This window comes from Huiozyma naganishii, chromosome 7 (genome assembly GCF_000348985.1).
Source record: "Huiozyma naganishii CBS 8797 chromosome 7, complete genome".
NCBI lineage: Eukaryota > Fungi > Ascomycota > Saccharomycetes > Saccharomycetales > Saccharomycetaceae > Huiozyma > Huiozyma naganishii.
This window is the reverse complement of record NC_035928.1, coordinates 539,905-553,527: the sequence shown is the minus strand read 5'-3', so window position 1 is coordinate 553,527 and position 13,623 is coordinate 539,905. Positions and strand designations below refer to the sequence as shown.

General features: G+C 45.8%; 8 protein-coding genes across 8 annotated transcripts; 5 read left to right on the top strand and 3 right to left on the bottom strand.

Moving 5' to 3' along the window:
* Nucleotides 1-23: 23 nt before the first annotated feature.
* Nucleotides 24-782, top strand: KNAG0G02420 (putative amidotransferase; the record flags this gene model as incomplete). The annotated part of the gene is made up of 1 exon (XM_022609116.1): nt 24-782. The coding sequence occupies one exon, from the start codon at nt 24-26 to the stop codon at nt 780-782; it is 759 nt and encodes a 252-aa protein (XP_022465545.1).
* Nucleotides 783-1,108: 326 nt separating this feature from the next.
* KNAG0G02410 (pepsin-like aspartic protease) lies at nt 1,109-2,701 on the top strand (the record flags this gene model as incomplete). Its single annotated transcript, XM_022609115.1, has 1 exon — nt 1,109-2,701. One exon carries the CDS (start codon nt 1,109-1,111, stop codon nt 2,699-2,701), a length of 1,593 nt encoding a protein of 530 aa, XP_022465544.1.
* A 488-nt stretch (nt 2,702-3,189) lies between these two features.
* Nucleotides 3,190-5,256, top strand: SAN1 (ubiquitin-protein ligase SAN1; the record flags this gene model as incomplete). Its single annotated transcript, XM_022609114.1, has 1 exon — nt 3,190-5,256. The coding sequence occupies one exon, from the start codon at nt 3,190-3,192 to the stop codon at nt 5,254-5,256; it is 2,067 nt and encodes a 688-aa protein (XP_022465543.1).
* Nucleotides 5,257-5,379: 123 nt separating this feature from the next.
* SRN2 (ESCRT-I subunit protein SRN2) lies at nt 5,380-5,892 on the bottom strand (the record flags this gene model as incomplete). Its single annotated transcript, XM_022609113.1, has 1 exon — nt 5,380-5,892. One exon carries the CDS (start codon nt 5,890-5,892, stop codon nt 5,380-5,382), a length of 513 nt encoding a protein of 170 aa, XP_022465542.1.
* Nucleotides 5,893-6,022: 130 nt separating this feature from the next.
* On the top strand, nt 6,023-6,715 carry TML25 (palmitoyl-(protein) hydrolase; the record flags this gene model as incomplete). The annotated part of the gene is made up of 1 exon (XM_022609112.1): nt 6,023-6,715. One exon carries the CDS (start codon nt 6,023-6,025, stop codon nt 6,713-6,715), a length of 693 nt encoding a protein of 230 aa, XP_022465541.1.
* Nucleotides 6,716-7,050: 335 nt separating this feature from the next.
* Nucleotides 7,051-9,147, top strand: CLF1 (Clf1p; the record flags this gene model as incomplete). Its single annotated transcript, XM_022609111.1, has 1 exon — nt 7,051-9,147. The coding sequence occupies one exon, from the start codon at nt 7,051-7,053 to the stop codon at nt 9,145-9,147; it is 2,097 nt and encodes a 698-aa protein (XP_022465540.1).
* A 170-nt stretch (nt 9,148-9,317) lies between these two features.
* Nucleotides 9,318-10,811, bottom strand: MSL5 (mRNA splicing protein MSL5; the record flags this gene model as incomplete). The annotated part of the gene is made up of 1 exon (XM_022609110.1): nt 9,318-10,811. The coding sequence occupies one exon, from the start codon at nt 10,809-10,811 to the stop codon at nt 9,318-9,320; it is 1,494 nt and encodes a 497-aa protein (XP_022465539.1).
* Nucleotides 10,812-11,032: 221 nt separating this feature from the next.
* CFT2 (cleavage polyadenylation factor subunit CFT2) lies at nt 11,033-13,504 on the bottom strand (the record flags this gene model as incomplete). The annotated part of the gene is made up of 1 exon (XM_022609109.1): nt 11,033-13,504. One exon carries the CDS (start codon nt 13,502-13,504, stop codon nt 11,033-11,035), a length of 2,472 nt encoding a protein of 823 aa, XP_022465538.1.
* Between the last annotated feature and the right edge of the window lie 119 nt (nt 13,505-13,623).

The following is a 13,623-nucleotide window of genomic DNA, read 5'->3' as shown; positions in this document are numbered from 1 at the left end:
CAAGACCCACAACCCTCCCCCCCATGGCTAACACGATGAGGAAGATTGTGATTCTACACACTGACCATCCTGCAGAGTGGACGGGCCCCTACGGGACCTTCGATGAACTGGCAATAAAGCTTCTACAGGATACAAAACCCGCAGACAGTACGCACGAGTACGGCTACGAAGTGTACGACGCATACGGCGGGGCACTTCCCTCGCTAGACTACATACTTTCCCACGAGGATTACTGCGGCGTACTGATCACTGGATCCCGATACGATTCCTTCGACACGGAGACCCGGTGGATTGTCGAACTACGCAAGTTCGTACGCAGGTTACTCACCGCGACAGCCGCACCACCACTCGTCGGGATCTGTTTCGGACACCAGATCGCGGCACACGCCCTCGGCGCCCGCGTGGGGCGCAACCCACTCGGCTTCGAAGGCGGTGTCTCCCGCGTCACGCTCACTGCACTCGGCCGCTCGCTGTTCCACCGCGAGTCCCTGGACCTGTCGATGCTCCACACGGACGCGGTGTTCGACACACCACAGGGCACCGCCAACTGGGGGGCCTCCCCACTGTGCGCCATCCAGGGCCTGTACACGCCGGGGCGACTGCTCACGTTCCAGGGCCACCCAGAGTTCCCCACCGAACTCGCGCAACGAGGCTGCGAACACAAGGGCCACGTGACGGGGGCGGCGGCGGCGTCTTCCGCGGGAAACGACGGGTTCGGCGCCGCGGCGGACGGCATCTGGGCGTTGCTGGAACCGCCCGCTGAGCGCAAAATCTCGCAGTGAAGGGCCCGCACCCGCAGAGGGAGGAGGGACTCCTATTCCGCTGCGGGTGCGGGTGGCAGAGAGGGGAGCCTCTGAAGGGCGAGGGCGAGGGGAGGCCGTAGAGGGGGGCCGCGCGGTGACGTGCAAAGGGCTCAGCAGCGAGATATTAGGGACTCCGCCTGGAGGCACTCGGAAAAAAGGCTGTGGGCGCGCAGGCGCAGTTCAGCCGATGCAGAGTATATATAGGGTGCGCTATATATCGACGGGGGAGAGTGGGGACGGTGAATGTAGCTAGATTTGGTGTATACCGTAAGAGTCACACACACACACACACACACACACACACCATGTTGCTTGCCCCGTCCGTTCTGTTCCCGCTGGTCGCGGTTTGTGCTGCAGCGAAGGATTATGTAGGGATGCGGTTCGAGAAAAAATTCGGCGACAATTACGCCGGCGCTACCAAGTGGCAGCGGCCGCAGATGAGGCTCGCTAAGAGGAACACTGGGTACGAGGAGATCACGCTCACGAACCAGCAGAGCTTCTTCTCTGTCGAGCTGGACGTCGGGACGCCCGCACAGAACGTCACTGTGCTCGTGGATACTGGGTCCAGCGATCTTTGGATCACGGGTGCGGATAACCCGTACTGTTTGACGTATTCTGGGTCCGGTGCGGACAGTATCCCGAGGAGGGACAGAGTAGACTGCTCCGAGTACGGGACCTTCAGTTTGGAGGACTCGTCCACGTGGTCGCAGAACTCCTCGGCGCCGCCCTTCTACATCACGTACGGGGATACCACTTTCGCGAGCGGTGTTTGGGGCCAGGACCACTTGCATCTGCAGGACGTCAACGTCACGGGCGTCTCGTTCGCAGTGGCGAACCGCACTAATTCCACCGTCGGGGTCATGGGTATTGGGCTCCCCGGTCTGGAGACTACAAACAGCGGGTCTCGCCCCTACACTTACGCGAACTTCCCACAGGTGCTCAAGAACTCAGGGGCCACGCAGAGCGCACTGTACTCCCTGTACTTGAACGACCTAGAAGAGGAGCGTGGGAGTATCTTGTTCGGAGCAGTCGACCACTCGAAATACACGGGGAGTATGTACACTCTACCGATCATCAACAGACTGCAGTCGTACGGGTACACGACACCGATCCAGTTTGACATCACTCTGCAGGGGATCGGCCTCTCCAGCTCGGAATCCAACGGCGACGAGGTCACCATCACATCAACGAAAATGCCAGCATTGCTCGACTCGGGGACCACTATGACGTACTTGCCATCAAACATCGTCTCGCAGATCGCTCAACAATTGGGGGCCTCCATGTCCGCCAGGTTCGGACAGTACGTGCTGCCCTGTAGCAACGTCCCGGAAAACATGCATCTCGTCTACGACTTCGGCGGGTTCCACATCAACTCAAACCTGACAAACTACATCGTCCAAGCAAGCCAAACACTGTGCATCCTGGGGCTCTTCCCAAGGGACTCGAACACGGCCATCTTGGGGGACACATTTTTAACGGACGCGTACGTCGTCTACGACCTTGAAAACTTACAGATCGGACTCGCACAGGCCAAATTCGGCGTCTCGGACAGCGACGCAAAGATTGATATCGTCACTGGGTCTGCGGGCATCCCAAGCGCACAGAGAGCTCCAGATTACTCCAGTACATGGTCCACCTCCGTTGGGACAGTCACCACGGGCGGCAACATTTTCACATTGAACCCACACGAGACGGCCGTCCTTATCAGCAGTGTCAGTGGATCCGGGGTCGTCACGCAGACAGTCACGCGCCGCACATCCACCGCTACGAGCACGAGTACCCAGACCACGGGCACCACGGGCACCACTACGGTCAGACGGAATGATGCCATTGCGCTGAGCGGGAACCACGGCTGGATCATGGCTGCCGCTGCGTTCTGCTGTTCGTTCCTTTACTAAGTGAGCGGTCGCTCCGCTGTTCTGCATACTACGATTAACAAAGATACCCAAGATCTTACAATCACATATAAGTAGATTGAGTGTGTGCCTCTTGCATCCCTTCGCGCTTTAATCACTATTCTTACTCGCGGTTCTCTTTGACATCTTTGTCCTCTTCTGATTAAATAAGCATCTTAGTTGATCAAACATTTTGCTTGCTTCTTTATAGTTCGTCTGACCTACGTATATTTCACCCATTCTAAAACTCTACATATTTCAGCATGGAAGAGTGAGCGTACTCTTCTTAGACGAAGAACCAGCCTTTGGCAATTCCACTTTCTGACTGTGTTAACCACAGTGCTCTCACATGACGTTTTATTTTTTGTATGGCTTTTTTTGACCTCTGACGAAATATTCAATTTGTTACTAATGAGGTTAAACCACTCTGGCCTAAGTGTCCACATCTGTAACGCAAGGTGGTCCCGCTGACTTTAACCGACAGCAGGGAAATGGATCGCAATACGGGGAATAACAGTCAACCGCCAGGTGACTCTACTGGCTCCAACGCCAGAAATGACGCTATTGGTGACTCGAACGGTAATCCAGATCAGAACGTGAATAGCACCACTCCTGCTCCCAATACGAATAATAATGGTGGGACTCAAGACATCACAGTATCGATACAGTATTCGTTCCCGCTGCCCTTCACTTTAGGGAATCCGCATACTCCCGCTAACGCTGGGGAAAATCCCAACTTGGCGCAGAACCCCACTGGCCCAGATCCTTCTACTGACGCTGCTACTACTGCTGCTGATGGTGCCTCTGCATCTCCCGCTTCTGCATCTATGGCACCTGATGGAACTGGTCCAGCAAATCAGGACAGCGCCCCCCAGATGAGAGCGCGGACAATACCTAATGCAGCGTTGATTCTCTCCTTTAGGGACGTACCGAATTCAACGCCGCGCTCTACACTGGAAAATATAATCACAATAGCCACAGAACTTACTATGAGACGATTTAATGACTTTGCGGGACACCCGAAGGGTATCTCGAGGGAACAATTTGAGGAATTGCCTGTCCTGAAACTGTGCGAGTTGACCGAAGAACAACTGGATACGGGATGTGCCATTTGTTTCGAGACGTACGTCGAAGAGCCGGATATCGAACCACTAGAGAAGATAAAAGAAGCGAGGTCAGAGGAGGACGACACTGTATCAGCTGGCATTAAGGAAAAGAAAAGAAGAATCGTAAGAGATTCGGAGACAACGATACCGACACCTGGAACAGGGGTGACAACAGGCGGGCATGCTGCGGCCTCAAGCGTAACCGCTACGCAACGGACACCAGTTGTGGATGGAGAACACCAAACGGTTCACCGTGATGACCAGAACACGTCGACGGAAGAAAATCCTCAAACATCTAATACGAACGGGCAAGAATCATTGTGGGGAGGTAACCCCAACAATCAAGAGTCATCACCAGAGGAAGAACAGCCAACATACCTACACTCTCCTACGAAACTACCCTGCGGGCATATTTTTGGTAGGGATTGCATATTCAAGTGGTCACACTTGGAAAATTCATGTCCGCTGTGTAGAAAGGCGATCGTTGTGATAGATCGGAATGATGCCAGCCAAAACAATCCACTGAATGAGGCAAATAGAGAACACTTGTTTGACCCGGCAATTTTCCAAAGATTGGGAGATATGTTGTACAACCAAAACCAAACAAACGGTCCCGCTGCGCCTGGCGGTGACGCCAACGCTAACAATGAGACGACAGCAGAAAACGATGCAAACGGTGCGGGAACCAACACAAATAACACAACACCGGGGACGCCACAAAATCCAGGCGTCACGGCTCCGCTGTTTGGAGGAGGACCAAGCATTATATTTATCAGACCCAATTTCCTACGCACTGGTGGCCCCGTTGCTGAAAATTCGGAAAGAACGGCAGGATCAGCAAACGGTGACGGTAGAGTTGCTTCTGATCCCCAAAGAAGCATAGACCCGTCTACATCTTCGTCGGTTGGTGATACTACAGCCACTGGAGAAACAGGTGGGAATGGTGCACAAGCGGAGCAGAGTCCATATGATAGATTTAGAAGAATATTTCAATCATTCTTTCAAGGTGTAGAATACGCTCGCGAGGATGAGGCCGAGGACAGGAGAGCCTCACAACCTGTTGGAGAGTATGGTTCTAGTGACCAACCAGGTACTGCAGAGGCATCACATGACACCAACGGTCCTTTCAGATTAGGTAACAATTTTACTCGCATGTTTATGAGGGGTGGCCTGAACAATAACAACGAAACACTGTTCAACAGTGGTGTTGCAAGTCAAAGAAATGGTGACGGGTCTGTTTCTACATATCATCTTGGCGCTAACGATGTTTTCCATGCCAACGATGCCAATAGTCCCAACGTGCCTTTACAAGCAGCAACAGATTCAAGAGGAACCAGAACAAACTCTGGACTTGAGAACCGAGACCAACCTCGTTCAAACGATGACGAAGGACATGGCGTTGAAAACAATAACCAAGAACATCTTCAAGATCGAGATTCAACGGAGCAATAATCTTTCGTTTGCACTGAATTGCGAGGCTATGACTTTATATACACACTGTTCCGTATTATTTGGAACAAGATAGAGATAGAATATCGTTTATATAGGAACGTTTAAAGTACTACAATGGGTGTGCTATTTTTTCAACATTCCTTGTGCCTCCCATGTGGTTAGCTGCTCATTCAAGTAATGATATTGGTGTCGCTGTTCCTGGAATTTAGATAGCCAGCTGTCAAGTTCATTCCCAGTCAATTTTCCAGTTTTAGAATATAGTAACGATTCAGTTTCGTTAGACTCCTCCTCACACGCCTTGACTTGATCTTGTAACGCCCTCTTAAAGGCTGTTTCACTGTACGCATTTTTATAAAGCGTGTCCGTATCTTGCCATTTCTTCATATACTCCATCTTAACCCTCTCTAACTCTGATACATCGTTCCCGAGCTTTATCTTCTTTTCCTCTAGCGTAGTAAATTGATCCTTCAACGCTATCAATGCTTCTTTATCTGAACTCACCGATTGCAGAATACGTTGTACTTCCCCAATTTGGCTCTTGGAACAGAGTTTTGTTAGCTCATCGTTGTGGTTTAGAAGTAGGTCGTTGAGCTCGTGGGTTGTCAACAGTTCGATGTTTTCGGGAAGTATAGTCATGATAGCGACTCTTTTCCCTTGACAATTCTCTCATTATGATTATGAAATCACTGTTAATTTTTTAGGCTTCACACTATACAACGAACGTTCTATAGAGGCATCCTGCAAACCAACAAGTGACGACACACACATGTCTCAATTAATTAGATATGGTAGTAAGGTGAAGCCTGCAACACACACTTTGATATTTATGCACGGTCTAGGCGACACAGGCGAGGGTTGGGGTTTCTTAGCAACCCAATTACGTGAGATGCCTGAATTCCAATCTATGGATTTTGTGTTTCCAACGGCACCTATAACACCTATCACTGCAAACGGTGGTGTTCCAATGACTGGTTGGTTTGACCTTCTGGAATGGGATCCTGAAATGAAGAAATTTGATGTTGCTGGGTTCCAAAAGACTCTGCTCACGTTGGTACCTAAATACATCCAAAAGGAGCTGAACAACGGTATTCCTGCGAGTAACATCATACTTGGTGGGTTTTCACAAGGTGCTGCCATTGCATTAGGGGCGGCTGCATGTCTTTCCAAAAAGATAGGTGGGTTCATCTCGTTGTCTGGTTTCGTTTCCCCAGCAGAGAAAGAATTATGGGACAAACTACCATCAAACGATCTGAACAAAACAACACCCATATTCCACGGGCACGGTGAGTCTGACCCTGTTGTATCTTTGAAGAAAGGCCAAGAGGCCAGGGATTTTATGGTAAATCGTCTTGGGTTCCAAAACTACGAGCTACACACTTACAAGGGACTGGAGCATTCTATGTCACCAAACGAGTTGACGGATTTGGTTCAGTTCATCAAGCGACTGTTTCAGCTGTGATGTTGTATATGTTATATTTTCTTCCTCTCTAGTTCTTTTAAATATTTAGGCGTCTAATTTACCGCGACTGGGGAAAAACGTTCTTCACCGTTTTATAGCATGGTTCCCTGCTGGGAAGCATCACATTACTTTACTTAATAGTAAGGTAAAACCTATGCAACAAAATGCAATTGAGGTAATCTTTGCCACTGCTTGTGCCCTGATCTCGTTTCAACAGCAACATTAGGATGCAAGTTGGCTCATCTCTGTATTTTTTTACCACTTGAATTTGACATATAACATCTTCATGTTAATGACCGAAGGAAAGTACAGAACTGAAAGCAGTAAGAGAAAAGATGGCCACTGCAGATAATCAGATTACCGCAAATACAATCTTATCTGATGCCTTTTCGCAGAAAAAGGTGTTGAAACCCGTCCCTAAGGTAGACATTATTGATCTGGAAGAGTTGAAGAGTTACCAGCTTAGAAAGAGAACGGAATATGAGTCATGTTTGAAGAGGAATAGGCTTGACATGGGTCAATGGATGCGGTACGCTCTTTGGGAGGTGGACCAACATGATTTCCAAAGAGCCAGATCAGTTTTCGAAAGGGCGCTGTTGGTAGATTCGAGTTTTGTTCCGTTGTGGATACGGTATATTACATCGGAATTAAAGAACAAATATGTGAATCACGCCAGGAACTTACTGGAAAGAGCAGTTTCAACTCTACCTAGAGTGGATAAACTATGGTACCAGTACCTATTTCTTGAAGAGTCTTTAGAGAACTGGGATGTTGTCAGAGCGTTGTACAATAAATGGATTTCGTTGGAACCTGCAACAGGGGCTTGGGATTCGTACATAGAATTTGAGATACGGCGAGAAAACTTCAGCGCAGTACGAGATATATTCGCCAGATACGTACTAGTATATCCTCAACTACCCATTTGGATGAAGTGGATCGGGTTTGAGAAAGTCTATGGAGATATTGCTTCTGTGAGGCAGATATATTCTCTAGCGGTGGACACTATAGTGAGGTACGAGCAAGCTATGGATGAGAACGGAATTAGTAAACTTTTGGTCTCGTTTGCAAACTGGGAAGCTACCCAACAAGAGTACGAACGCTGCATTTCGATCTTTACACTCGCTTTGGAAAAATGGCCTAACAGCCAATTTTTGAAAGATGCCAAGGTGCAGCACGAGAAGAAATTCGGTGATTCCCATTCGATACAAACGAGTGTTACTCTGAAAAGAAAATCCAGATACAAACAATTACTTTTGGAAAACTCCCGAGACTATCGAACTTGGTGGACATATCTCGATCTTATAGAGAGTTACTTCCCCGAAGAACTTATACCAGAATTTGAGAGAGCAGTATCTGTTGCGAGTCAACCCTTACAGAAGGAGGTAATGGATGTAGAATGGAGAAGTTACATTTTTTTGTGGTTAAGGTACCTATCATATGTTGAACTAAATCTTAACGATACGTCCTTGTGCCGATCTCTTTACAGAAGAGTGATTAATGACGTAATCCCCCACGATAAATTTACATCAAATAAATTATGGTTGATGAACAGTGAGTTTGAGATAAGGCAGGAAAACATATCCGCTGCTAGAAAGATACTGGGGAGAGCTATTGGTACCTGTCCAAACCCGGAGTTATTTCAAAAATATATCCAATTGGAATTAAATTTAAAGGAATTTGACCGCGTACGTAAACTTCATGAGAAGTTTATTGAATATGATCCCATTTCCATGGAGAATTGGCTAAACTACGCTAAATTAGAACAAGAATTGGGTGATGAACAACGGATGAGAAGTATTTATACTATGGCATTGAATAAGGATGTCGTTCCATTGCCTCTTCAGGACCAAGTCAAGATTATTGAAGAATTCCTGAGCTCCGAAACCGAGTTTGAAAACTATAACAACGCCAGACAGTTATATCGTCAATACTTAGAGTTGGGTCGGTATACACCATCGATATGGATTTCGTTTGCCATGTATCAATCTTCTACGCCTACGGATAAGCAGCTATCTCAAATATTAAGTGAGTCTGCGGACAGGGAAGATGACGAAGAAGCAGTTGAATTCGAATCGAATGAAGAGAACTTCGATGAAGCAAGGAAAATATACGAAGAAGCACTAGTGTATTTTAAGGAGAAAGGTGAATCTGAAAGTAGGTATCGGATAATGACTGCATTTGTTACATTTGAGAAAAGGTTTGGAAATGAGGAGACCCAGAAGGCTTTAGAGAAGCGAATTCCTATTCCTATCAAGAAAAAAATCATCGAGAACAATATTGAAAGGGAAATCATCGAATACTCCTTTCCTGAAGATCAACTTCCGAATATTGTTCCAGATGATCATAAAGAATCCGTGGAAGACCATCAAGAAAAGCCAAATGTTTCCAAGTTTTTGGCCCTCGCTAAGAAATGGAAAGAGACTCAAGGTTAGTCCATTTTGGAAGCCGTGGAAGTTTTCAATGTTGATTGAGTAAATATAAAAACAAATGTAAGTAAATAAATGGGCAGGTGGTCCTCATAACAAAGAAAATTTGATCTGCCAGGTCGAAAGATCAATATCCAAAATGTCCAACAAAATATATACTTTAGTTTGACTCGAAATTATAATCCAGGTGGACCTTCTAGTCCTGGGGGTAGTGATGGGGTTGAACCGTTTCCGGATTGGGATTTATGTGCATCAGAGTTGTCTTCGTTTGTGAGACCAGGTGGCAATAGGTTTGAATTTTCATACCCCAAAGCTGCATTATTATCTAAACTGAACGTGTTATCTAAACCAGGTGGTCCTGATAAACCAACAGGCGGAAGTGGGGGTGGGGGCAGTGAATTTTCTGTATCATTCGGCTGTATTGAAGCGACTGGAATATCAGGAAAGGGCGGTACATGTGATGCAGAACCGGCCGTTCCTGTGACTCCCTCTCTGGCCATCTGGCCATTATTTGGTGCTGATGTAGGGGTATCGCCGTAGCTAATCGCATATGTTTCTGCGGGAGTTCTCTTGTATCTGGATTGGTAACTCCGTCTGTTATCGGTATATTGAAGGTCATTCGTAGCAGACCCCTTGTGGTCGTATCTTGAGGGACCGAACCGACTATTGTTATGCTGGTATCGCATCTGGTACCCGTGTGGTTCGTAATTTTGTCTGGTATAGTTAGCAGCAATGCCAGGTTGGTGGTAGTTAGGGTTAGGGTTGTGAATTACAGAACTCTGCGGTCTGACCATGTTACAATCCCTTGTAACATGACCCGGTTGGCCACATGTATGGCATATTATTTTTTGAGCATAGGATTCTCTTTCAGGGCAGTCGTATCTTTTGTGTCCATGCAACCCACAGATAGGACAAGGCCTATCATCTTCTCTTAACGTACCGTTCAACTCAGCTAGATCTCTTAGCTGATTTCTTTTCAAGTCATTCTGACCCTCGGGAGATGTGACAGCCTTGATCACCACAGCTTGACAAGCTTTTACACCGTTGAAAACCTTATCTTCGGAATCTCCAATAATAAGACAGTGAAGTGGATCCTCCATATTCATAGCACCGTCAGGCAAATCGCCAGAACCTTTACCCTCTTTAACAGAGCCACGACCTCTAATGGCAATCTTACAGTTAGACTGTTTTTGTAGTTGTTTGAGTGTGTTCCCACGGGGGCCAAGAAGCAGCCCAACAAAGTTAACTTCCGGGTATTGCTCGACAGGAATATAATATTTATCCTGGAATGATGTAGGCTTACTGTATCCTTCTGGTGGCCTATAAAAAGGAATCATTTTCAAAGCAACCTCAACAAGTCTATAACTTTCGATTGCTAACTTATCTTTGTAAAGCTGCTCTCGAGTATTAACTCTCTTACCGTCCGCATCGTAGATTGGAGTCGGCGATGGAGATCTGTTTTTTGATTCGGGAAGAGATATACTCTTTTGCCGTAATATCTCTGCGATTTCATTTGCACGGAACATCGCTTGGTATGCGGTCAGCTGCTCTAAAGTTAAAGTTCCAGTGATTTTCGTCGGAAGTTTTTCAACTTTGCGGTTCATATGGTCAGTCGCATACTTTGGTTTGACATTTCTTTGATACCTCCCTCTTTGAACTTCATGAGACATCTTTCACCCTCGTCTGGATATCCAGTTTCACGCTGTAAAAGCTTTCTCCTTTGTATGGGCATCGTTTAAATATCTCAACTTGTTAGATTATTTTTACTTTTACAAATTTTTTTTCACTTGAGTAAACCTCATGCTCGTAAGATTGGTCCCATATACACATATTTATCCACGTATACTACCTGATCTGAACCTTTCATCTGTGAACCAACCATGTAGATTCATCATATCTTTGCCAGCATACCCGTAATATGGCTTTTCACAATATCAAATATATCAGATGGGGTTCCATCAATTATGGTTTCGCCGTCGGAAACTTTCCTTACTGCAACTTGACCATCCACTATAAGTGTACCTTCGCCCTTGAATTCGGCAACGTGGTTTTCTTCCGTTAGCTTTCTTTTTAATTCTACCAGCCGCACGTCACCAATGGACAATGTACCACCACTAGATATTTTAAGAGGGTTTTTTTCCAGCGGTTTGAGGATGAGCTTGCTTCTCGTACTATCTGGATTGTTGCCCTTAGTATGTGTGGTTGCTGTAGTCTTGACTAGTCTACCAATAACATGGGCAACAGTATGATCGCCACCAATTCTTTGCCATCTCAATAGTTGATCGAGTTCGGTATCAATGGATATATCTAGCGCTTTGATGACAGTTGTGATCTTCGTTTCCTTATTTGCTAAGAACAGTAGGACTTCAATATTCTTATTAGTAAAAACTGAACAGACGTTTTTGGGTTGTTTTGATGCTGGCGCTAATAATATCAACTTCCTTGGCATTAGAGAGGGTAGTATGACAGTAGTGGATCTTTGGTCGGATAGAGATGTCATGTTGATATAAGTGAATGAACACTTCAACTGGATTTCTTTTGTCGACTCCCTTAACTTACAAGGTTGATTTAATGTGTCGAGGTAGTCAATATTATCGAAATTTTCCGCTTTCGGTTGTTCTAAATCTTTCTTATTCGAGTTTTTACGTCTTTTCTTTGAGACGTGACTTGGGACTTCTTTAGATGAAATATTGACATCTGAAGTTTCTACAATTTCGTCATCCTTTGGCGCAAACATTGAAAAATCTACCATTATGCCGTAATCGTCTCTCTTCTCCCGTTTTGGATTGAAGAGAAACATTTTCTGTTTTGAATTTTCGTTCAGGTATAAATCAACGGGGGGTTCCATAAATTTGGCACCTTTGGAGTTGTTTTTACCATCACTCTTGCGAGCACTTAAAACGTCATTATCGTCGTCGTCGTCATCGTCGTCGTCATTGATACCAATACCGTTCTGACCAACAGCTAGACTTCCATTTCCGTTCATTGCTGCATCAGCAGCTGGACCATTTGCAGACGTCTTTGCATCTCTCTTCAACGTTGCTTCTTTTTCACTTCGTTCCAGCCTCCGTTTTTCTATTTGATTTTTGAAAGTATCTAGTGCGTCGGATTTCAACGCTTGTTTTGTCCACACTTTTATCGGTACTGTTTGCGAGAATGGTAGCATATCTCCCTCAAGTATATTAGAGTTATCTAAACAGGATTTGTTCCACTTTTGAAGCATTGTAGAGATCATTGTGGCGTCGCTGTCAAAACCGTCCGTGAGAATCACATTTAGATTTTCGGTCTTGTAAAGTTTCAAGATTGTTTCGTTCAATAACGCATCCATATTCGACACCAAACAAATTTTGGATCCTGGGTATTTTGAAAGTTCATTTGGTGATATAAAATGGAGTCTATTGTCAATGTCGAATGGGGATTGGTTGTCCTTCGTTTCCCAATTTTTCATTGATTCGCTACTGAACCATTCCAGCATCGATTTTGCGTACGTTAAAGTCCTGCCTCGGGCGTATGATATAAATAAGATGGGGATATTACCATACTTTCGTGACCCTCTATGTGTTGTCAGCAAAATACTCTGAACTGAAACAAAAAGATTCAGAAAATCACCACCTATATCTACTGGAATCAAAAGAGATCCGCTGCTTTGCAAGCTTCGAGTCAGGATGTCCCGAAACTCTTTTGTTCGTCTTCTTAGAGGCTTGGTGGATCCCAATTTGTCAAAAGTGGTGATTATCGCGGAAGGTTTAGAGAGAGCAGAGATGGGTTTCCCACCTGAATCCCAAATCGATGCAGCATTCAGTAAGTTATTTTTGGTATGATTCCAACGTTTGACATAGACCAGCTTTTCCACGTATGTAGAGATACACCATATGGATCCTCCAGGAGCGGAACCAGAATTGTATGCAACAAATGTCAATCCCTCAAACTTATACCTTAAATCCACCACTTGGGAATACTTCAGGGTCTTTATGCAATCGAAAGACTTTTCAACATCATCTACATCCATTATATTGGACAAATACGGGCCAATTACACCCTGAGATGCGTAAAGGTCGATCGTAGCTACTCGGCCCAAGTTTGCAATTGGTAGAGTAGCATAAACTTCGATTCTGGATATAAAATGAGACAAAAAGTTCACATAGAGTAGACTGTACGCTCCAAGACACTCCTTCGTTGGTTGCGACAGTATGATTATATCAACGTCTGCGATAATGTTTGACCAATATTTAACTGTGTCATCCACGGACACGAGGCCAGGAAACCAACCTGGATCCAAAAGGATGGTTACATTATCAAATTTAATCAATGTTCCAACAGTGAGCCCAGATCCATCATCACAACAGGTGAGCTTATAAGTCATCAATTCAGCGGCTCTCGTATACAGCCGGCAAGGACCCCTTCGCTTGATACCTTCCACATTAAGCCAGTTGTAGTCTTGCACCTTCGGTATTTTGTTCTTTTTTTTTTTTCAAATCTCAA